This window comes from Lonchura striata, chromosome 1A, assembly GCF_050655825.1.
Source record: "Lonchura striata isolate lonStrDom1 chromosome 1A, ASM5065582v1, whole genome shotgun sequence".
NCBI classification, from domain to species: domain Eukaryota; kingdom Metazoa; phylum Chordata; class Aves; order Passeriformes; family Estrildidae; genus Lonchura; species Lonchura striata.
In genome coordinates this window covers 59757009-59780750 of record NC_140741.1, presented here as the reverse complement: position 1 = coordinate 59780750, position 23742 = coordinate 59757009, and the positions used below count along the sequence as shown (strand labels likewise).

The following is a 23742-nucleotide window of genomic DNA, read 5'->3' as shown; positions in this document are numbered from 1 at the left end:
CTGAGCAACTATTCTTTAAAAGGCTAAAGTAGATTACAGACTTGCCTCATTATAGGAAATCAAGGGCTTATTTGGGCTCTGATTTTTTTTTTCTTGAAACAAAGTTTCTTACAATGAATTCCATTGTGATGCCTGTGGATTTTCTTGTAGCAATGCTGTGAGAGCCATTTCTTAATTGAAAACAACTTTAGAGTTGGAAAGCCTCTGTGCCTCATACTTTGACGAAGAGTACTTGGCAGCATAACTAGCTCAAAAAATTTGTTACCTTCTTCCTGATCTCAGCTAATCATTCAACTTGTATGGTTATTTGTGGGCTCCACAATACGCTGGAGAAATGGGTTAATCTAGTTTTGGGTAGATGCATTTTTTTGGACAGATTCAATGTGTGGCTCCACACACAATGGCATGTCTTTTCTCTTGGTGTGTGGTGGCATGGCACACACAGAATGAATGGAAAAAGGGCATTTTTAAAGCTGGTGCCAAAAGAAACCCTTGTACACTTGTTCTCACTTGTGTGTTTAAGAAGATTCTTACTGTTTTCCTTCTTTTATCTACCAAGTTTATGAAGAGCCTAGATAAATTAGAAGCATTAGTCTTCTCCTTTTATTTCATGTCATGAACGTCTTTGAATTTTAGGCTAGTAGGTTCATTTTTGCATACATTATTACAACAGTCATAGGATTTTCTCGTGGACATTCTCTTTGACTTCTGGAAATACTTTTTCCCTCATTCAAGGACTTTGTGCAGGTTTGGGGGCAGGATGTAAACTTTCTCCAGTTTCTTTTGGGTAAGATCTTTTTTGGGATTAAATTTGAAATTGTGCTATTAGATACTGTATAGTAATGGTAATTGCCCTTACAACTAATCCCAAACTTTTAAAATTTCCTCAATGGCTTCTATGTAAAGAAAATCTCTGACGACCTTATACAAAGGATGTTGCTTAGAGCCATGAGGGGTGTTATGTTTTGTAGCTTATGCTAACTTGAGTAATAGAAGAGATTTTTATTAGCGGTTTTATGTATTTTTTTTTACTACTTCTGTCTTTAGGAGAAGAAATAATAGCGTATAAGCCACCTGGATTCAATTTGATGTATCATCTCTTGAATGAGTCCCCAATGCTGGAACTTTGCCTTAGTTTGCTAGAAGAAGGGGTTAAGCAGCTTGATACTTATGCTCCATTTCCTGGTATGTGCCTAGAATTTGTTTTTCATGTGAAGTCAAAATCTATAGTAAGTAGGATTCAAAGCTAACATTGCATGTCTGTAACTTACTGTTGTATCTCTTGCATATAAAAATTTTGAGGAAGTTTTCCTACTGGTAAACAATGGACAAGTTTTTTTCCTTGGTGCAAGGCTTGATGAATGACATTTATGAATGTAGTCTATTTAGTTTCTCCTTTGTATTTCTCATGTACTTTGTGCGCTGCAGGGAAGAAGCATTTAGAGAAAGCTGTACAGTATTGCCTTGCACTTCTAAACCTAACCCTACAGAAGGAGAATATTTTTATGGATCTGTTGCGGGAGAGCCACCTGTCCCTTATTGTCACACCACTGGAGCAGCTGCTTCAAGGAATCAATCCTCGCACTAAAAAGGCCGATCATGTGGTGAATATTGCTAGGTACGTACAAAGTACTGAGAAGGGAGGAGTTTTGGAGGCACAGAAGTGTTTGGATACTGGATCCTTTCATTGGTTTCACTAGCCAATGATCCTCTTCACACAGCGTGAATTTTTTTTTTGTGATATGATCTGTGATTGTCTAGTACAGTATTGAGATCTGTATTTATAGTTTTTCTTTCTGAATTTTCCCCCTCTCATTATTTCTTTTTCTACCTTATGTTCCATGATTCTCTTGCATGTAATTTAATTTTGCCCCAAACTTTGGTTGTCACACAGTGGGAAAGTTCAATGAATTTGGTACTTGGCCATGTTTTACAGTATTGTCCATTATTTACTGTATTATTAAATGCCTACAAACCATTGTTTAAACTTCTGCAGCAGTGTTTAATGTAGATATTGAAAAAAAAGAATGATAAAAATTCCAGGAAAGATGATTATCCCTACTTAGCCTACTCATCCCTCCCAATGCAGGAGCATTCAGTGCTTCATACAGAGTGAAATTTTAATTAAAGCTTTAATGTTATCTCATATAATTTGATTTGTAAATGTTTTAGTTCTAAATGTTGTTTAACTTCTTATCCATGCATTATCATCTTGAAAAAGTTAAATTCTCAACAATTTTGTTGCCATAATCTTGTATCTTTGAAGGTATCTTTACCATGGAAACAGCAATCCTGAACTAGCTTTTGAAAGTGCCAAGATTTTGTGCTGTATTTCTGATAATTCCAACATCCAGATAAAACTAGTTGGTGATTTCACACATGATCAGGTAAGTATCTGTTTCTTTGAATCTGGAAAGAGAATCTGATGGAGAAATATTGGGGCTTCATAATATTTCTTTAAAGGATAGGTTTCTAGGTCAACTACATTAAAACTATATTTTGTTTTCTATCTCCTGACATATACAACATCTTTTACTGTGGCATTGGAAAAACAATTCCTTCATTAATTGAAAAAAACAATATTGTTAATGTTTTCAAGAAGAAAAAGGGCAATATTCTTTGAGATAGGGGGATCTTCTTGTGACTTTATAGTTTTCAGTTTGTGAGAATTATTTATCATATGTAACAACATTAGATTTTTTTTTCCTGTTCGCTGGCTAATTGCTAGCCTGTTCTTAGACCATCTTGACTTTTAACTCTTGCTTATTAAATAGGTTATATAATTTTTGTCTAAAAGTTCTGTCAACTTACATGAAGGGAATTATGAAAAGTATTTGGTTTAGTACTCTTAAAATTGTCTTCATTTCCATCCTTTCATTGTTGAATACAGAGTGTTAGCCAGAAGCTGATGGCTGGATTTGTGGAATGTTTAGACAATGAAGATGCAGAAGAATTAATTAATCCAGATGAGGGTATGTAAAAGGCTTCTTAAAATGGCTTAAACAGTTGTCTTTTGCAAGGAATGAAATTAATGAAAGAAGTTTATAAAGTGTTCTTAAGTCAGGAAACAATCTTCCTGTATTTTCTGTGGAATTAGACTTCTAACAATGATCAGCACTTGTGTTTTTTAAAATATGTCCACAGTATGATGAGCCAACTCCAAACTGCGTCTGTTTTTAGAAGACAAGTACTTAACATTGCTTTAGGTATATTATTTACAGCTGTATTAACAGCAATTTGTAGTTTTCTTCTTATATCTCTTTGCAGTAATATAAACATTCTTGTATTTAACTTGAAGACACAAAGATTACTCTATTATATGGGAGTTTTTTACTTCATTAGTCATCTTGTCTGCTTTTTCTCTTTTTCTTTTCTTTTTCTAATCAAGAACTGGAGCCGGAGAAGAAGCGGGCACAAATCCATCATGAAACAAGGATCCATATTCTGAATCTCCTTATCACCTCTCTTGAGTGCAGTCCTCCCAGCCTAGCTCTGTATCTCTTGGGATTTGAACTGAAGAAACCTGTCAGCACCACAAATTTGCAAGATCCAGGTATGAAGACGAGAGGTTGATCTGCCATTTAATCAGTTCTGCTAACAACACTGAGAATATTTATTGGGAAATTCATGGGAAAAAGCAGTTCCTCTTCAATTAAAGACTAAAAGAACAGGCCTTGTTCAAGTCCTCAAAAGCTGAATACATGAAAAGATATATTAATACTCAAATGCAACATTTAAGCAACTTTAGGATTTGAATCCTTGTTTAAGTTGTATTTTGGACCAGACTTGAAATTAGAATTGTGAGGGAAAAACATAATTCAGAAAGGAAAAATTAATGTATTTATTATTTAATACAGCGTAGTTGTGTCCCTAGTATAAGGAAGTTGATTTGATGATGCAAGTAGTACCTACATATGACAACATGTGAGCCTACAAAGAGAGTGTTACTTTTACTGCTTGGTTCTACTCCTTGGCTATTGTTCTGTCCTTCCTCAAGCTCCTGTTTAAAATTATTTATAGGAAAGAAAACAAGTTTTGTTTTTTAATGTTGTAGAAGAAAACATTTTAGAACATGTGGGATTTCATTCTAGTGCTAGGAATATATAAATATATTAATTACATCTATATGACTATGCAAACTTCAGAAATACCATTCCTGCTTTCAAGCTGAATTGATGAGAGTAATAGTGTGTTACTATGTGTCTTGTTTGCTGCCTCAGTTTCTAATTGGTATTTTACAAAACAGACTGAGCAAGTCCAGCAGGGATGATCAGAGAGCTGGATCAGTCAGCCTGTGAGGAAAAGCTGAGGGAAGTCTGGAAATGAGAAAGGCTTTGAGGGAACCTAATAGAAATCTTTCAACACCTGCAAAGACATAAATGACAGGATAAAACCAGAGTCTTCAGAGGAGTGTGGTGGGAAGATGAGAGGCAGTAGGCATAAAATGAAACAAGAGAGGCTGAATTTGGATATAGGAGAAATTTTTTCACCAGAAAATGGTGAAGCAGGTTAGCTATAGAGGTCTTGCAGTCTTCATGTTTGGAGGTTTTCAAGACCCAACTCTCTAAAGCCATGAACAATGGTTTGATATGTAGCAGTAGTTTGGTGTTGAGATGTCATGGTGTCCCTTCCAGTCCAGTCGGAAATACAAGGTTATTTCTCAACTGTTTTAAAGGATTTTTTATATAGACAAGTTTGAACAACATTCAGTAATTTGATTTTAGTTTTTTGAGAAGAATATTTCTCATTATCTTCAGGTTTGTATTGGATGCTATGGTCCACCAGTTTTTAGTTCTTCATAGTTCTAAATGAAGAGTAGATAGGACCTGAGTTTTATTTCCTCAGATATTGTGAAATATCTGTAGTTACACAATACAGGTAACTGATCTGCACCCAAACAATTTTGCAGGGTATCTGTCATATCTTAGATCAGTGATGAGGAAATCTGTCTCAAGGGTGTGAGAGACCTTGCCGATGTCTTTCAATTTTCTTGTTAATAATGTGAAGAAATAATGACCGTAAAGACATTTACCTCAAGATAATAATTTCCTGCTAAAGCATAAATTATTCATGTTCAAACAGAGATTATTTCCCCTATAACAACTCTGATTATTAATGATTTTGCTGCTTTAGGACATCTTTCTGGGTTGATTAAAGAATTAATTGGCTAAAGGCAGAATGCAAAAAGGCAGAATTTTGACTTCAGTATTAAAATCTATTCCCTATTCCCCATGGTTGCAGTGTCAGGTGCCTTTAGGAGAATTAGTCATATAATGGCTGTATTTGTAAAGTAAGACAGGAACTTTTTAAAGCTGTTCTTTGAAATGGTAAAATGGATCTTGGTTTAAAAGTGTTAAAGCAGAAATTCAGACCGATTCACTAGCATCTCAAAAGCCTACAGACTAAGTATAAATATTTTCATTATGTTTTTGCTAAAACATGATTCCTTCTTTGATTTTAAGTAATGGTAATAAAATTTTGCCAGAAGTTTTTGCTGCAGCTCTTTGGAGCAGTATAGTGTAGCACAGGGTATTTGAACAATTTAGGGTCTGTATTTCTGTGTACTTGATCTGTACTGGCTATGAAGGAAAGTAAGATCAAGAATGTCGAGTTATTTTTCTCTTTTCAGGTGTCTTGGGTTGCCCACGGACTTGCCTTCATGCTATTTTGAACATACTGGAGAAGGGTACTGAAACAAGGAGTGGGCCTATAGCAGTTCGGGAATCTCCCCATCTTGCAGAACTCTGTTACCAGGTATTCAGCATACTTTCTGTTGGCATCTACTAAAAGTAGACTCTAAATAAAATTGGCTACATCTTGGTTGGTGAACACAGATGGTTGTTGACTCTGATAATAGTTTCATTTTTAAAATTAATATGTCAGGTTTTTATATATATTGAACTCTTTCTATTTTACCTTTTTCTGTTTCAAAAATATCTCCCAGCATCACAGAAATCATAGGATCTGCACTCATGTCAGAAACTTGGAATTAGGATATACGTATTAAAGTTACCCTAAATATTTTTGGTCAACCTCTAAGTCCATTGCAACATGTGCCATTTTTTTTTTTTTTTAATTTTGGAAGAGTTGTATGATGGCAAATAACATAAAATTCCAGCTAAGTCAGTGAAATTTTCTGCTTTATTCTGTAGCCATGAGAGAATGTACATGTCTGAGAGAATGTGTGGCTGAGAGGGTCAGGTGGGAGAGACAGCTGAGTCAGACAGATGTGTGAGGTATTTGATGCTTGCACACTTGTATCATGTTGAAAATCCATGGGCTCTAGAAAGGATTTTAAACATTATTAAAAGCAAAAAGCAATTCTGTAGAAACAGGGGAAATTTATTACATTTCCTGTCTTGGTGGATGTACACACAGAAAAAGACTTATTTTTAAGTGAGCTGAACAAACAGGCTTATCTGTTGTCATGTTGTGAACAAACAGCCATTGTGGTCATCCACATGCTGTTAGTCCTTTAAGATCATAATTCAACATCTGTTACAAATAATATGTTCAACTTTGAAGAAAGCTGATTGAAAATTTACTGTAAATACTTGTAATATTGTTTGAGCAGTAGAACAGTATTATGCTTCTTTTGATTTGGTGGTTGGTTTGTTTTAAAATAAATTCCATTCATGGATGTCTACTGTTTTTGATTGTCAGGTGATCTATCAATTGTGTGCGTGCTCTGACACTTCAGGTCCAACTATGAGATACCTGAGGACCAGTCAGGATTTCTTATTCACTCAGCTGCAGTACTTGCCATTTTCTATCAAAGGTAATTTTTATGCTTAAAATTCAATGCATTTTTTGACTGCTTAACAGTGAAAGAAGAAACATAAGCAGCATTATAAAACTGAATTTATTGCAGGCTCTGCTGATCGTTTAATTCTGCAAAAATTGAACTCTCCCTGCTTAAGAAGTTCAGATTATTAATGCTGAACTTTTGGAAAAGAATGTTAGCTTTGGAATGCACCAAGTCTTCAGAACCACATCCTAATCTGTATTGCAATTATCATTGTAGTTTTGTTATATCATGCTACAGAAAAAAAATGTAGACGTAAGAGTGTTAAAAAGAACCAAGGGAATATAAGGTTGATGGTTGTAACCAACTGTGTTGGCCCTTTCTTTAAATAAAGTACTTTTAACCCAATGGTGTGAGAACCCCGGCCTTATTTTGGGATCCCATGTGGTGGTGAAATTCTTCCTCTAACTTGTGCTTCCAAAGAAAAACTGCGCAGGCTCTTGCTGTTTGGTCTCAAGGCAGTTTATTGTTAGTTATCTAAAAGATTGTCTTCTCGGGCTGCGGCTGCTTGGTCAGCGGCCTGGGCAGAGACACACACACGCCCTGACATCCTCTCTGTCTGCTGTCTTCTTCTTCTCTCCCCCTGCCCAGGGCTGCTGCTATCTTTTATATGATGTATTGCGTATTACATGTTTATAGTTTTCCCCCAATACCTACTACCTATATTACAAAGTGCTTTTCTACTCTAAACCAATCTGTGAGTGCCAACATCACCAAGAACATGGAGGCAAGGAAGAAGAAGGAGGAAGAACAGGATCAGCCCACTTTCCTCCATCTTAGAACTTCTGACCCCCATGTACAAAGTAAAAACCCCCCTGTACAAGTGTTAAAACCCCCCTGTACAATACTAAAAAAAATTCCCCTCTGTTTTGTAACTACTTTTACTATACTATCTAACCTTTTGTGACTGCTTGTTCCATCTCTAAAGTTGGTAACTCATTCCATGGCTCAAACTCAAAATCACAGCTGTTTCCAGCTGCCTGTCAGGGTCTAAAATGCTTCTGACTAAGGCCTGGAACCTCTAAAAATGTCTGAGAGACATTTTGAGTTCCAACAAGTGGGTATGTTTTTTATTTCAAAACAAGATTTCTCAGGTGTCTTAAACTGAATAAATGTACTTTATCAGATGCTTGACCATCAGTCTGTTGTTCAATGACAGTAAACCTAGCATTCAATACATGTATCCAGCATGTATAAAGTGCTTTAGATGATTCTTATATAACTTAGGAATCTAAATTAGATGAATATAGGAAGAGTCTAGGAGACCCACATTCCAGTCTCACCAATTTTGATTAAAACTACAGTTCACTTGGATAAATGCCTGGTTATTTTCACTAAAATTGTAACTGACCCTATTGGCTCATGAAGCACTGCATTTTTCACAATGACTGTTCTAATAGTTGGATCCAGTTTTGTTGTATATGTGTATATGCTTATTGCATATATATGTTTGATTTGTTTTCAAAATAACCACATGGTCATTTATTGGCTTTTGTCAGATCTCTATGTCTTTTTGTCTTGTAAACAATTGGTACACAAATAATAACTAATGACATCCTCTAAAAGCTTTCTCAAGTGAAGAATGCTTACCTTGGATTAAGTGATATTATTTATGCTCAGTTTTATTATTTTTGTCTTATCCCCGTCCAGAACACGAGATTTCAACACTCAACCAAATGTCTTGGCTAATGAAGACTGCAGCTATAGAAATGCGAGTGACATCTCTGAACCGCCAGCGCTCCCACACACAGAGACTGCTGCATCTGCTGCTCGATGACATGCCTGTGAGACCATACCTGGGTAAGGGGAACTTATGGTGAGGCTAAATAGCCTGGACTAAATGGAGAATGAGACACTTCATTTGAATTCTTTTCTTCATAAGCTTGTGGCAGCTCATTTGTGGTATGGGAGAAAAAATGATGGTTGTTGTAGACTCCAAAGTGAAAGAAATCAGGGCATCATTTTGTTCACTGCTGATAGAAAAATTAAAAGCAGTTTATGAGGTAGGAGGGGGAATATTAAAAAAAATAAAATTTTAGAATAATTTGTTTTGAGACACCATTCAGAACTGTTACAAAATAGAGAAGGTGGAGGGTCTTCCATGGTGAACAGTTTAAGACAAAGTTTCTCAGTCTTAATGTCTGTCACCAGCTGTCAACCCTCTCTCAGAAGATAGTAGATAAACATCAATTTTGCTTTTAACATTATGATATCACAAAAGTGATATTTCATCCCAATGTGTAAAATTCAATGTTAAATAAAAAGGCAAGATTTCAGAGTTTTAGAACAGGGTTGAAGTAAATCAAGAAAAATAAAACCAGATGGCAATAAAACTCTTTACATGAAGAAAGTGGAATAAATTGGAGGTATTTCAACAGGTTACTGTAGAATATTGTTTTCCCTTACTTTTATCAGCCTGAACACTCTTCATCCTTGTGAGGATCTGAGTATGGGAAATTATGTTCAGATATGTTACTCATTTTATGGTGTCCATCCAACTACATTATTCATACTAGAGAATGGGATGTCTATTTAAGCATTTATACTATTTTCTGATCTGTATATAAAAATTGGATACCTTTTGTCAGATAAGTATTTTTTTCATGTAAGAGTTCAAGGTGTATTGTATTAGAAGGCTTTAATCTGAAAGCCTTCTAATTAGGCTTAAACAGGCTTAAGAAAGCTTAAACAGCCTTTTAATTAGACTTAGATTTAAAACTGTGCTCTGTCTTTCACTATTAATAAAATAGGCCGTATTTTTCACTTAGATTTGCTTTTTGTAATTTGTTTATTATGTTTTATTACCTTCAGCTGATGGTGAAGGAGGAATGGAAGATGAAAGTCGATCAGTCAGTGGATTTCTCCACTTTGACAGTGCTTCCAAAGGTAACTGTTATGACTCTTGATTATTTATCAGTAAAGTGTATCTGCTCCTTAACAGGCAGGAGGGCCACCTGCAGAAAGGACACTTGGGAAAAGAAAGTAATAGGTGTTCTCAAAAGCAGCAGTAAATGAAAACAATTTGATTTAGTGTGGGGAAAAGAAAAAAAGAAGAACCTTGATACAGATGGTTGGAGTGAATGAAAAACACTGAACTGGAAAGGCAGTTTGAAGAGTGTGTTTAGATATCTGTGCAGGGATGAAATGGGAGAGTGGAAGTCTATCAAATGTATGGCTGACAGTAGAAACAGCAAGACTGTTGCTAAGGCTGAACATATTTGTATTTTCATGGCAAAGAATGTAAGTCCCACATAAATAAATAAATTCAAATTCTTTATGGTTTCTCAACAAAAGACTGCAGAGGTTATAATTGAAAACTACCCTGGTTTTATTTAGGAGAAAAAACCAGTCTTGTGTTTATAAATACTGGATGACATGCATGTGTAACAGGAGAACTATACAATATAGGACATCTTAAGAATTTAAAGCCTTAAAAATGTTTTTAAACTTGTTACATAGCACTTTCTGAAGGTTTAATGCTTTCTTTTGAAACTTTACACATTAAGCTGAAAATCTACATTTACAAAGGTAAATTAGGCTCCTTTTGTTAACTTTTTGGTTTCCCCTTGTTATTTACTGATACAATTTGAATTTACTTGCATTTCCAGTACGCAGAAAGATCTTAAATATCCTGGATTCAATTGACTTCAGTCAGGACATTCCAGAGCCTTTACAACTGGATTTTTTTGACCGGGCTCAAATTGAGCAAGTCATTACTAATTGTGAGCACAAGAATGCACGTGGACAAGTGGTCTGCAACGTCAAGGTTAGCATTGGTCTTTGTTTTCAAGTTGCATGTGCTATTTTATAACTTAGTAATTAAAAAAAAATAAATCTGTGTTAATAATACTTTGAAACTTGCTTTTATATAAAAGGTGTATGTTTCAGATAGTATTTCTTTGGTTGCCAGTACACAACTACGTAGCACTACATATGTGTAACAATTACATGTGCAACGTTGTTTGTACTGTGGCAGTTCTTGGAGGCTTTACTTATGATTGTATCACATTGTGATGAGTACTTGACACGTGTGTATTATAAGTTGTCCTGAAGAATTTGTGACCCTAAAAAATGAGTAAAACTTGTTAGAATCCCAGTCCATCTGTTGCATCTGTCAGTATGTAGCCATCTCCTAGATTATTTTAGGGGGTACAAATACATCTCCTTTGTCACTTGTCCTAGTTTTGGCTCAAATACTGTTAATTTTCTTCATAGTAGCTGGTATAGTATTGTGCTTTGGATTTAGGATGACAGTAATGTTCCTAACACTTTGATCCTTTAGTTGTTCCTAAGCAATATTTACTTAGTGAAGGACTTTTTAGCTTCTCAAACCACCCTACAGTGAGTAGGCTGTGGACACAGGAAGCTGGGAGGAGACACAGCCAGGACAGCTGACCCAAAATTTGACAAAAGTCCATACCATGTGATATCATGCTCAATGTATAAATTGAGGGGAAAGCTGTCTGTGGGCTGCTGCTCAGAAGCTGGCTGGGCAGTAGTTGGCAGGTAGTGAGCAATTGCATTTGTGCATCCCTTGTTTGTAGTATTCTAAATGTTATATTATTCCCCCCTGCTTTCCTTTTGTGTCCTATTAAACTGTCTTTAACTCAACCCACAAATTTTATTTTGTTTTTCCCCCAGTTCTCTCCCCTACCCCACTGGGGCAGGGAGCAAATTGCTGTGTGGCATTTATCTACATGCCAGGTTAAACCGTATCATTATTTAAGTTTCACATTTAATTTCAGTACGTTCACAGAGTTCTGGTTGCAGAAGTCAATGCCCTTCAAGGAATGGCAGCAATAGGCCAGAGACCTTTACTTATGGAAGTGAGTACAGAAAAAAATTAACTACTGTTTGTTGTTGCTCTTGGTGGATTTCTTACCCTGTCAAGCAGTAAGCATTACTATAATAGATTATGGATTTGAGTCCTAACTTAGATTTAGTAATTTCTGAAGACAAAAACACCAAAACTGATAAATTAACTTCTTACCATACTGTTGTCTAAACAGCTGGCCTGTAGTCTGTTTTCTGTCCTCTTCCCTCCCCATTAGTGGTAACAACTGCAGCTGCCACCCCCTGTACAGAAAGCAGTTACTCATTGATGTCAAGATTGGCTGTTCAAGTACAAGTGTGTTCACCTTATGGCCAACATCATTTTGTCTTTCTCTCACAGGCGATGCTGATTTATTTCTCCTTTTTTCTACACAGATATAGTTTCATTGAACTTGGAGATTAGTTATTTTCTGAGTTTCCTGCCATCTTTTAAATTAAGTCAAAATTGGTTAAATGGATGCAAAGGATAAAGGAGAAATTACTCAGATTGAGTGGGAAAAAAAGGCACAAATAGTTTTTTCATTGTTGTTTTTGTTTCAGTTTTAAAATGCTGGAAAAGAATTTTCCTGGTCAATTTTTTTCCTATGAGATTGAGACATTCATGATGTCTGTCCTGTGAAAAGCAGCTCAGAAATGGGATGGACTACCTTGTTAAAGTAGTAATAGCAGCTTATTTTTAGTAAGCTGAAGACTTAACATTTTATTCTGAAGACTACTATTAATAGAAAAAATTGTCATCCTTAAGTCTGTCTTTGCCATGAATTTCTTTGAGCACATTGTAGCTGAGTTTCTTTGTGGTGGGTTTGCAGGAGATCAACACTATCCTGCAGTATGTCGTGGAGCGCAACAAGCTGCTGCAATGCCTCCATGCCAAGAGGCATGCTCTGGAGTCATGGAGACAGCTGGTGGAAATCATACTCACTGCCTGCCCCCAGGATCTCATACAGGCTGAGGACAGGCAGCTGATTATCCGGGACCTGTTGCAGGATGTGCATGACAAGGTAGTGCTCTGCTGGAAATCAACCTTCTCCTTCAATTTTGTTGCTGCATCTTTTTATGTGAAAGTGCTGCAATTCTGATTGTAATCCAAAAAATTTTTGTCTGCCTTTAGTATTCTTTTTAGTTTTCTGATTCCTGCTATGCTGAAGTAGATTGTACTTTGGACAGAGGGGGTACTCTGCATTCTTGCATAGCTACTGTTGAACTGTGAACTATATACTGACAGGTTTCAGAGGCATTTCAGTATCATCCAGCATGACGGTAGTCTGGAAAAGGTGTGTGAAAAAAGAAACAGCCTGCTCTGATGGGAAACAAAGAAGAACTTATTGAAGGCTAAAAGGAAAATGCTATATTTGCTAATTTACTGCGTTTAGATGACTCACTGCAAATCCTACTGCTGCTGCTTTTGAAAAATTGAAGAGTTGAATGAAAGATTTTACAATTAGAAGGGCTTTTGGAAGTATGAGAGCATGTCTTAAAAGTCTAGGTGTTTTACTGATGAGTTTTAATGATAATTTTTCAGACAGACTAGACAGTTACTACTGACCCATCCATTCTAAAAGGCAAAATTTTATGAAAGATCGTTGTATTTTTTAGTCTGCTGGGGTATTGTTATTTTTTTTGCTTTATTGCAAGAGTTATGTGGTTTGTAGTTCTGACTAATAAAGTTTTGTTTTGAGCAATATATATAAAAATGTTATATCATTTCAAGGAAGAAAGTAACCTTTTGGGTTTTGTTTTTGTTACTACTATTATTTTTTCTGTAGGCATTACGTAAAAGTTACCTATTTTTAGTGGAGTGCTGGTTTTGTTTTTTGTTTGAACTGAATTAAAAGACAGGAAATAAGCCTTCACTAGCTGAAGAAATTTTTTCCTAAAATCTTTACAAAGAGGAAATTTCAGACTCTTAATTTTCTGTAACACCTAGGTGAAGACTTTTGTGAAGTTGAGAAAAAAAAATAGTTACTGTCTGTTGAAAATAATTGAACTACTGTTTAAAATTACTATATTGCTTAAAAGGAAAGCTCCTTCAGTATTAGTGATAAAGATACCAGATTTACCTTCCAAATAATAGAGTGAACAAAAACAATACCTGCAATCTTCTTGTTAGAGTTGTTCCACATTGTCTTAATACTTCTTTGATGCTCAACCCTTTTGGTTTTTTAACTAGTACCTTCACATTTTTAGTGGTAATAAAATAGCTGTATAGCAAAGCAGATAGCAGTTATTCTTTCCCTAGCTTAGGTTTAAATCTTTTGCTAATAATGCATCTCAAATATAAGCACATTTCTTCCCTTTCTGCCATCCAGATTTGATTATCAGCCTGCCTGTGATTTATGTGAAAAAATCCAGAATGCTAATGGTCTTCTCAATTAAAATATGTTCAACTCAGGTTTCTAAACAAGTTTCTGACATTACTGATTTTGATGTGTTTTAAATACGTCATGTTAGTGAAATCCTTAAGCATAATAAATTAAATAGTTGTGAGAGTCTAATTTAATTACTTTAATGACTCATTAAATCAGACACTTTTAAACATTTTTTTTTCTCTTTTGCCTTTTTTTTGTCTTTCTACTTCTGTATTAAGATCCTTGATGATGATGCAGCTCAGGAGTTGATGCCAGTGGTGGCAGGGGCTGTGTTCACCCTGACTGCCCACCTGAGCCAGTCTGTGAAAACGGAGCAGAAACAGCCACTTGCACTCTCTATGGCAGGACAGTCCCAATATGTCTTGATGCTGGATGGTTCTTTTACCTCATCACCTGGCTCTGAGAGCATATCCATGGGTTTTGCTTCTGTTGGTGACTCCTCCCTCCACATCATCTTAAAAAAGCTGCTGGATTTCATTTTGAAAACAGGTATGTTGACTTCTGCAGGGCATGTACATGAATTCCAACTGCCAAGAGTAAAAAGATGGGCTGAGCTGCTTTCAGATACTGCAGTGAAGATATTTGATACAGTCAGGTGGATCTTACATGATTAGTATAGATGTAACTGATGTTAATAACAAAAAAAAATTAGCAAACACTTAAAAAAAATCTGAACAACAAAGAGAAGAGAGATATGTAAATGACTATAAAGAGAATTTAATATTTTCATTCTTTTGCAACATCATAAACTTGCTGAATTTACTCATAAATACATGTTTATGCCAGCAGTAGAACTTCACCTTAAAGAATTAAGTTGTTTTATTTTTTCTGCCAGCACTGCCATAGGAAAGTTAAATTAAGTGCCAATGGAAGATGGTGTTAAGGAATTTACATTTGTTTGGTTTTAATTGTGAATGTTTCTTGTTAACAGGTGGTGGCTTCCAGAGAGTGAGGACGCACCTTTATGGATCATTGCTTTATTATTTGCAGATTGCCCAGAGACCAGATGAACCAGACACTTTAGAAGCAGGTATGGACCAAGTGTATTTGACAGAGGGCAGAAAAAAAGTTATTATTAAACCCTGGAGGGTACAGGTTTTGCATGCTGAGTTGTCTTCTGGAAATAGATGGAAAATATCTTGCAATAAGAGCCTCTGAAATAAATTGCTTATGCTTTCACATCTTTATGTACACTCATACTATAGCAATCCTATTTAAAAAAACCCAAAACAAATTCCAAAGCAAAAAAAGTGCAAAACACAAACCTCAAAACAAACTCCAAGGTTTGTTTATAATTTCATACCCTTTCTCTTCCTTTGTCTGAAGATCCCCCTACGAGGGAAACAAGCACAAAAGCCTCACACACACCGCACCACCATCCCCTCCCAAAAAAAAGCCAAAAATAAGCCAACCAGAGTAATATTTATCCTTGATTGCTTATGGTAAATATCAGATTCTCTCTGTGAATGGCTAAAATACTTGAATTGTTAATGTTTCTAATAATTACTCAGACAAGAATTGAGAAGAAGTCCTCGGGCTAGTTACCTGCATGCAGACTTTTACTTGGCTTGTGTTTTGAGCTACAGTAGTAAAAGAAAAAAGACAAACTATGAATTTGTTATGTGTATGACTGACTTTGGTTTCATTCTCTCCCATTTAAGTTACATTGTTAACTTAGCTCACACTGAATGCTTTGGTCCCAGTGAAAGTTCATAAAATCCTGGCATGATTTGGGTTTGAAGGGACCTTTAAAATGATCTCATTCTAACCCACTGCCATGGGCAGGAACATCAGACCAAGTTGCTCAAAGCGTCATTCAACCTGGCCTTGAACACTTCCAGTTTTAGGCCTATTAGTTTATCTATGTAACAAGTACTAACATTAGGATTATTTTAAGCAGACTATTTACAAGGGTCATGTATGTACCCAGGTCCACACTTTTTGCTCTGGCTGGTCTGTGTGATATTCAAGGCAGGATGGACTTGTAGAACATTTGCAGTTAATTTAAAAACCCTTGACCATTGTTGGGGCATTTTTGTTGCAAGGCGTAGAGAGAATGCCCTGAAGGATGTAGCTAAGTTAATGCTAAGATGCCTATCTTAGAAGGTTTTAATTTTCTGTTTTATTTGCTTTTTACAGCTAAAAAAACTATGTGGGAACATTTGACAGCTCCTGAAGATATGTTTAGTAAATTGCAACGGGAAAACATGGCAACTATTGAGAGTTATGGGGCAGCTCTGATGGAGGTGGTCTGTCGTGATGCTTGTGATGGCCATGAGATAGGACGGGTAAATGCATCTATTCTTTTAAAATTACTGTTCTGTTTGTTTTAAAGAACGTCATCTGTGCAGAGATGGGAAGTTTCATGAGGTAGAACTAGATACTGGAGTTCTGTAGATACTGGGTCTGTTTCATGTTTCTGTCCTCCCACTCATCCTTCAAGCTGCTGAAAGTAGAACCATACATGCATAATAATTTTTTTCTCAACAAGGCTGTGTGTCTTGTTGAGAAAGTAGAAAGCTCTGCTGCAGAAGATGTAGGTAGGGACCTCTGTGACAGTTATTTGTTAGTATTTTTAAGTCATGGACTTACTCACCTTGGGAAGATGGGACTTCATGACAAAGTAATTTCTGATAGGAGCCAGTAGCTGAGAATCTAGTCAGAAGGCAAACTAGTTTCTAAATAGTAATCATGCTTGAGGCAATACTTCTTTAAAATATTTTGCCTTAGTTATTGGTCAACAATATATGTAATGTTTTTTAAAAGAATAATAGAGAAAGGTAATTGGCTCATACTATACTAGTGTCAAGAAATCTAAAAATATTTTTCACGTAAATGATTGCAATTGTAGTGAAGAAATGCATTCTGCTTAGAAGAAGCTGCTAGAAGAAATTGCTTAGGATTTCACATTTCTAGGTATTAATTAAAAATCTCATTGATGTTACAGGTTTAATTCTGTTTTGATTTGTTTGTTTTTCTTCCCTCATCCCAGATGCTGGCATTGGCTTTACTCGATCACATTGTTTCAGTAGACAAGCAGCAGCAGTGGCTGTTGTATCTCTCGAATAGTGGCTACCTGAAGGTGCTTGTGGATAGCCTGGCAGATGATGATCTGGCTCTACAGAGCTTGCTCACACCTCAGCCCCCTTTGCTTAAGGCACTGTACACCTATGAGTCCAAAATGGTAACAGTACTTTAGAAATTATTTTGTGTTACAGTGTTCATTTTTTAATTTTACTTTTTAGTTAAAGTTGTTTGTCTACACTTTGCGTTGATTGTACTCAGAGATGTTGTTAAGGAGGCTTTCCTGTCTGACCATGCAAGAGCACTCTGGCAGTCACACTTGCCCCACCAGAGATTTTAATTGCTGGGAACAAAGTCCCTTCATAGCAAGCGGATCCAGTGACCAATGGGTGCCCCACTTTACCCTCACCACACTCACATAATCAAACCAGGTTTCATTACTGGTTTGACCCCAGGTTTCCCAGAGCAGTCTCAGACAGCTTGAGCTGGTACCTTTGAGAAGGGACCCTGAACAAAGGAACCCCTGGGTTTTTATCCACTCAGCCGTCTCTGTGAGTCAGTCTGGGGTCTTCTAGCTGAGTCCTTGTCTCCTGCTGTGTCTCTGAGTGTCTGGTCCTCTGGCTGGTGCTCCATGTTCCTGGTGCCCTTTGTTTTGCAAAGAGTGGGCAGTTCACAAGCTCTTGCTTGTGGCTCCTGCCACCCTTCAGAGCTATTTGCCCTGAAGGTATTCCTTAAGGATATTTTACTAACATAATATATTTGAAATGATGTTAAAATCAAGTGAGAAAGTAGACATTATAGGTCTCATTGTGCATCCTCAAAGCTTAACCTTCTGTCTCTTGTGTAGGCATTCCTCACTCGAGTAGCCAAAAGTCAGCAAGGTGCGTTAGAGCTGTTGCGATCTGGTGTGATTGTGCGGCTGGCACAGTGCCAGGTGTATGACATGCGACCCGAAACGGACCATCAGGGGTAAGTGTTGCTTCCCTGGCTGATGGTGAAACCAAGGCACAGTCTTCCTGGAAGCACATCACATCTTGGTATAGCCTCGTGATTTTTCAGTATTGTGTGTATATTTCTTAAACCTATCAGTTCAGTTTAAAGCTACCTTTCATTGAGAGGAAAACTTCAGATGTGGGTATGAGGTTGTACTTGCATGCTAATTACTTAGACTACAAAAAAATTATTTGATATCTCAGATAAAAATGATTAATGTATTATTTTCAAATAATTTATACTGTAATGTTTGACAAACAGCTTACACTGTAAACTTATTTTGGGGGCTTTGCAGTTGGTGAAGTGTAGAGTTTGTCCTCCACCATGAAGCATTGAGAGAGTTGTGAATTAAATGCTATTTCAGGAATATTTTATGATGTGTTTTAAAAAAAATATTCACAGTTATATATTGCTTGACAAATTTCTTGATGTGCCACTTGGCAAGTTTCATACCACGTTAGTTGTTGTGAGGTGATTGAGAGAAGATCTCAGAGAAGGAAATTCCATATTTAGGGGAAATTGCCTGGATTGATTTCAAGCCTTGGTCCTTGTTTTGAAAACCTTGTTTTAAACTTACAGTTCTTAGTGACATACTGAGAGTTCAAACACTTGGGAAAAATTTAAGATTTAGGCAAGGTATACTATTTGAAATAATAAGATTTATATTGTATAAAAGATTGTATAATATGATTGTATAAAACCTACAGAACATTTGTGGAGGATTGTATTTAACAGTTGCTTTAGAATTAAGCACAACTTTTCCTAAAATATTTGAGAATACCTAGTTTTGTATATCAGTAATCAGGTATCATATTTCTGCAACAAAGTTATCTGGTTTAGTCTAGCATAACACTAAGAAGTAATTTTCCCTGCTTAAAGAAAATGTCTGGCAGCAGCTGTGTATCATAAATGTGTTGCTTTTATAAAGTCAGTTCAAGTCTAGGCATCTCAGTGAAATATGAATGGTTTTAGGTTCTTGAGGGATTGTAGGCTGAGGCTTTGCCTCACTAGTGGACTTCACTCTTCTTGCACTCTTTATCTTTTTTTTTTTCCTCCCTTGTTTTTAAACTTCCTAAGAATGTATGCAATGAGAGATCCTCCAGTCTTCATTCCTACTCCAGTGGAACGTTACCGCCAGATTCTTCTTCCAGCTCTTCAGCTGTGCCAAGTGATCCTCACATCCAGCATGGCACAACACTTGCAAGCCGCAGGCCAGGTAAGTTCCAAAACATACTTGAGTATCACTACTTTTGCTCATTCAAAGAAATTATATGTGCCTTTGCTCAGATAATAAGTTGTTGTTTTTTTGGTTTTTTTTTAATCCCATCCGCAGTGGTACACAATGTCTTTTAAAGTTCTTCAGAAGGATTGTTTCCTCTCTGCTTGCCAATAAGTTTTGAGTCAATCATATTCTCTCCTTTTTCTTGTGGTGCAGGTTTTACAGTTCCTAATTTCCCATTCAGATACTATCCAGGCAATCCTGAGGTGTCAAGATGTAAGTGTTGGATCTCTCCAGGAGCTGGCCTCCCTGACAGGAATAATCAGCAAGGCAGCATTGCCTGGTAGGAACTGCAGTTTTGAAATCTCAAGGCCATTTGCAAGAATGTCAGGCTTTGTTTTCTCTCAAGAAACAGTAAGACAGAAGAGTATATCCATGGCAATACAGATTTTTTTTGACACGTAGAGCTCTGAGAAAAATAAAGAAATGTTAAATAATTTTTCTTGAAGTAAATATGCAGTAGACAATGTGCTCTTACCCATATGTATCTGACTTCCCATTTTCTTTTCATCATGTTACCTCACACTAAATACTTTTTGTCTTGGAGGTGACTTACAAATAGAAGTGCTCAAAATATCTGTGGTATCTTCAAAAAACAATTTTTATTCAATAAACTCTGTAGTGGAGGAAATTAAGATAGAAAATTGTTTGCGTGCCCTTTTTTTTTTTTAATGTCTTCTCTGTTTTTATTTCTTTAAAATACAAAGTTTCCTGGGGGGGGAAGCATGGCAGATTAACATACTGCCATTTCTCTTGGATGACTTGCCTTTGCAAAGGACTGCTAATGATTGTGATGGATATAGTGGTTTCTTTTGCATGCTTAGTAGTTCAAAATAACTTCTTTGTTTTGATTTAATGGTTTTCCTTGTTCAGGAGAGATGTCTGACTACAGCAGAAAGGAGTGCAGAGCTGTAGGTTCAGTCCAAGTACTTTTTTTCTTATAGTGTACAGAACTTTGTACAACAGCTGTAATTTCTATACCAGCCTCCCTTCCTCCTTGCCTCCATTTGATTACTTACCAGAACAAGCCACATGCTGTCATGGGTCTCCTAATAGCTGCATTCATATCTGAATATTTTGCTCAAAAAATATGCAAAATACAAGTTAAATGTTTGGCTGAAATATTTCTGATCAATGCTTATATTTAAATGTATACAATGCATAAATCTGTTAAAAAAAAAAAAGCCCAAACAAACTGTTACTTAATGGCTGTATCTTTTATCAGGTGTGCTTAATGAGCTGGACATGGATGTTAATGAAGGGACACAGATGGAGCTACAAGGACACATAGGGCGATTTCAGGTAATAAAGTCATATATTTAACCCATGTCCTTTTAGAATTGGTTAACTATATGTGTTTCTTTCTGTTTTTCTACTTTGAATAGTAGCAGTTGGGAAAGAGATGTTTTCCAGCATCAAGAAGAATGTGTGAGGCTTTTTTTGTGGCAGTGGGATGGGGTTTTGGTGGTCTGTTTTTTGGTGTCTCCCCACACTTCCCTGTCCAGTAGAAGAGATAACATTTGACAACATCAGGCTTGCATCAGGGACTTTGTTTCCCTTCCTAGCTTAGGACTTACATGAAGAGAAAAATTTGAAGCCAACACCAAGTCATGTGAAGTAATGCAGAAACAGTCTGTTACCACTTTGGCCACAAGCATGTCTTCAGCTCAGCAATTTGGTCTATCAGACATGCTAGTGATTAATTTATTTTTTACTGAATTAGTATTTGTACTCTGCTTTTACCGGACTTCAGATTTTGTTTGTCTGTATAGGTAAAAGCATTTTAGGTGTGTGAATGGGTAAACCTAAAATGTTATTGATAGTATTCTGTATAATAATCTGCATGAGACTCAAGAGAAGTTGTGCACTTGTGAATTGCACTCATTTCTCATTGGCAGTGTTTTAGGGTGCCATTGATTTCTAAATTAAATCAGGGTAAGTTAAAACACTAAAAACTTAAGTTTTGTTTACAAAGTGCTAGAAGTTTTATCTGCATTGCTTTCTTAATACTGTGTTTTAAGGGACATGTATCATTTAAGTGAAAAGAATCATGCACCTAATTTGTTGAGGTGGTAATTTAAATGTTCATTTCTTATGTCAGCGCCAGTGCTTAGGACTTCTGAGTCGCTTTGGAGGATCAGACAGGCTACGTCAGTTCAAGCTGCAAGATGATAATGTAGCAGGAGACAGAGTAAACAAGAGGGATGAAACTGAGTTGGCCATGCAACAGGTAAGGACACAAGATACAAGAAGCTTCAGTATCAACATTTTACCTGCTGTGCAGATTTGTTTGGTTATTATAATTTCATATGGTAGTGGTAATGCTCTACACTGGTTTTAGTATGGTATAGGAGTCCACATTTTATTTAAAGTAATCCTTGAAAATGTATTTACTTTCATTTGCATTAGAAACCTTTATTGTTTTGTATAAAATCTCTTGAATTTTGCAGGCTTAAATTGATCAGAAATGTTCAAAATGAAACCTCTGTATAGAGGGCAATGGCTAACACTAGCTTAAAGCCAAAGGGGACTTAAAATTATCCAGAAATTTTAGCTAGCACTTGCAAGTCCTGGACTTGCAGTAGAAAGAGAGTTTGTAACTGATGAGAAAATAGAATAATCACATTTTGGTGAGAAGAGAGGAGCAAAGCATGTTGATCACCGACATTTGTCAATGTAAAATTTAATGCTTCAAAGTCTGTAGTTACTGTAATTGACATGCTGTCTTTTTTTCTTTCCTTTGTTGGCAGATTTGTGCCAACGTGATGGAGTACTGTGAGTCACTGATGTTGCAAAGTGCCTCCAGTTTCCAGCACACTGTTTGTCTGTTTACTCCCAGCCTATCAGAGTCAACCAATCGAGATGGGCCTCGGCAGGGTGAGACTTTTCACTTGCTTTTTTATGAGCCTGAACTGTGTGACATTTGGGCTACTAGAAAATAGTGAACCAGAGACCGTAGTTTCACATACTGTTTAAGTCACTTTATGCCAGTACTATAGCTGCTCACTCTCTCATTCTAGAATCCATGCTTATTCAACTTTGCACTAAGCCAAATCAGGAAACGAACCTCAGTTAAAACAAATTGATTTTTCATCCACAGCCTCAGAAATATATGTCAGTAAAGAAATATGTGCATGTAAATAAATAGCACAAGACAGGGAAAAGTCAAGATCGTATTTCAGCATCTGTGCTGGATTACATTATTTTAAACTAGGACTTCATTTATGACATGTAAGATGTGTTTTGATGCTGATTTCAACTCTATTGCAACACATAGAAAGAGTTTACACTGTATTATTATGCAGTTGAATGGCTAAAATATGCAAATAGTAAGTCTTCTAATCTAATTGCATTTCACATTCTATACTTAGTACTGCACTAGGCTGACTGCCTTTTAATACTGCAGTCACAGAACTTTTTGCCTAGACTTACATTTATGTTACTTCTGATGCAAGTGCAAAATACAAAATATACTTGCCAGTGCTTTCCTATCTTTCACTAGGTTATTGACAGAGAGCATAACTTATTGATTTCTTGGCGTTTTTTAGTTTTGTTTTCTTCAACTTCTTGTCTAGATACACAAACACCAGTGGTCCCATATTGGCACTTGCCTGGCCTGGGCATTATTGTTTACCTTCTGAAACAGAGCACTAGTGATTTCTTCAGTTACTATGACAGCCATCGTCAGAATGTTAACAAACTGCAAAATGTGGAGCAACTGCCACCAGATGAAATAAAAGAGGTAATTTTTCTTCTGACTGTAGTTTCTATAGTTAGTAACTTGGACACAGCTGTAACAAAGGCTCCAAAGCATCTCTGATAAGCAAGTAGTTCCACTTCTTGTGCATATTCTTTTCTGCTCTTGGTGAAGGGGGTCCATAGGAGTGACCTAAAACTTTAGGGAAAATATTTGGCTTAACTTTGTAAAAGTTGTGACTTTCATTATAGTTGCTTGGAGATGGGTTTCATTTTTCCATTTTTTGGTCAGCAAGGTTATGCAAATTCAAAATTGAGAGCAAGGTTGTAAAGAAATAGCAGGTTAGAAAAGTTCTAGAAAAGTTCTATTAGTAAGTAACCTTATTTGCTTATTTCTCTTGATGTTCTGTAATTTGCTACTGTCTTTCTGGTTTTTTCTCTTCCCATCACAGTTGTGTCAGTCAGTTATGCCAGCTGGGGTTGACAAGATTTCCACTTCGCAAAAATATGTATTGGCAAGGCGGCGCCTGGTGAAACTAATAAATAACCGAGCCAAGTTACTATCCCTCTGTTCCTGTATCCTTCTAAAATTGAAATGACCCTCAAGGTGATGATTCCATAAAAGCAGAGAGATAGAAATAGGGTTTTTTAACCTAGATTTCTGACCACTTTTAACAAAAATTCTTTGCAAAAAGTAAATTTGAAATACTGACAATTAAGTTACAAGGGTATTGCTCTGCTAC

At 36.4% G+C, this 23742-nt stretch overlaps 1 protein-coding gene across 2 annotated transcripts in view; it reads left to right on the top strand.

Annotated features, from left to right (window-relative positions):
• The window catches only part of NUP205 (nucleoporin 205), a 46336-nt gene that overhangs the window by 19047 nt on the left and 3547 nt on the right, over positions 1-23742 (top strand). The window contains exons 17-40 of one of the 2 annotated variants that reach the window (XM_077783578.2): positions 1048-1185; positions 1429-1618; positions 2267-2387; positions 2891-2972; positions 3389-3553; positions 5630-5754; positions 6664-6778; positions 8456-8605; positions 9617-9691; positions 10414-10571; positions 11551-11631; positions 12448-12639; positions 14226-14496; positions 14939-15037; positions 16147-16295; positions 17000-17191; positions 17879-18000; positions 19102-19240; positions 19460-19586; positions 20529-20605; positions 21405-21533; positions 22054-22180; positions 22879-23045; positions 23452-23575. In XM_077783578.2, coding sequence (XP_077639704.1) covers positions 1048-1185; positions 1429-1618; positions 2267-2387; positions 2891-2972; positions 3389-3553; positions 5630-5754; positions 6664-6778; positions 8456-8605; positions 9617-9691; positions 10414-10571; positions 11551-11631; positions 12448-12639; positions 14226-14496; positions 14939-15037; positions 16147-16295; positions 17000-17191; positions 17879-18000; positions 19102-19240; positions 19460-19586; positions 20529-20605; positions 21405-21533; positions 22054-22180; positions 22879-23045; positions 23452-23575 — 3315 coding nt within the window. Of the gene's footprint in view, positions 1-1047; positions 1186-1428; positions 1619-2266; positions 2388-2890; positions 2973-3388; positions 3554-5629; positions 5755-6663; positions 6779-8455; positions 8606-9616; positions 9692-10413; positions 10572-11550; positions 11632-12447; positions 12640-14225; positions 14497-14938; positions 15038-16146; positions 16296-16999; positions 17192-17878; positions 18001-19101; positions 19241-19459; positions 19587-20528; positions 20606-21404; positions 21534-22053; positions 22181-22851; positions 23046-23451; positions 23576-23742 lie in introns of both variants that reach the window. The other variant, XM_085568953.1, reaches the window with a different exon arrangement.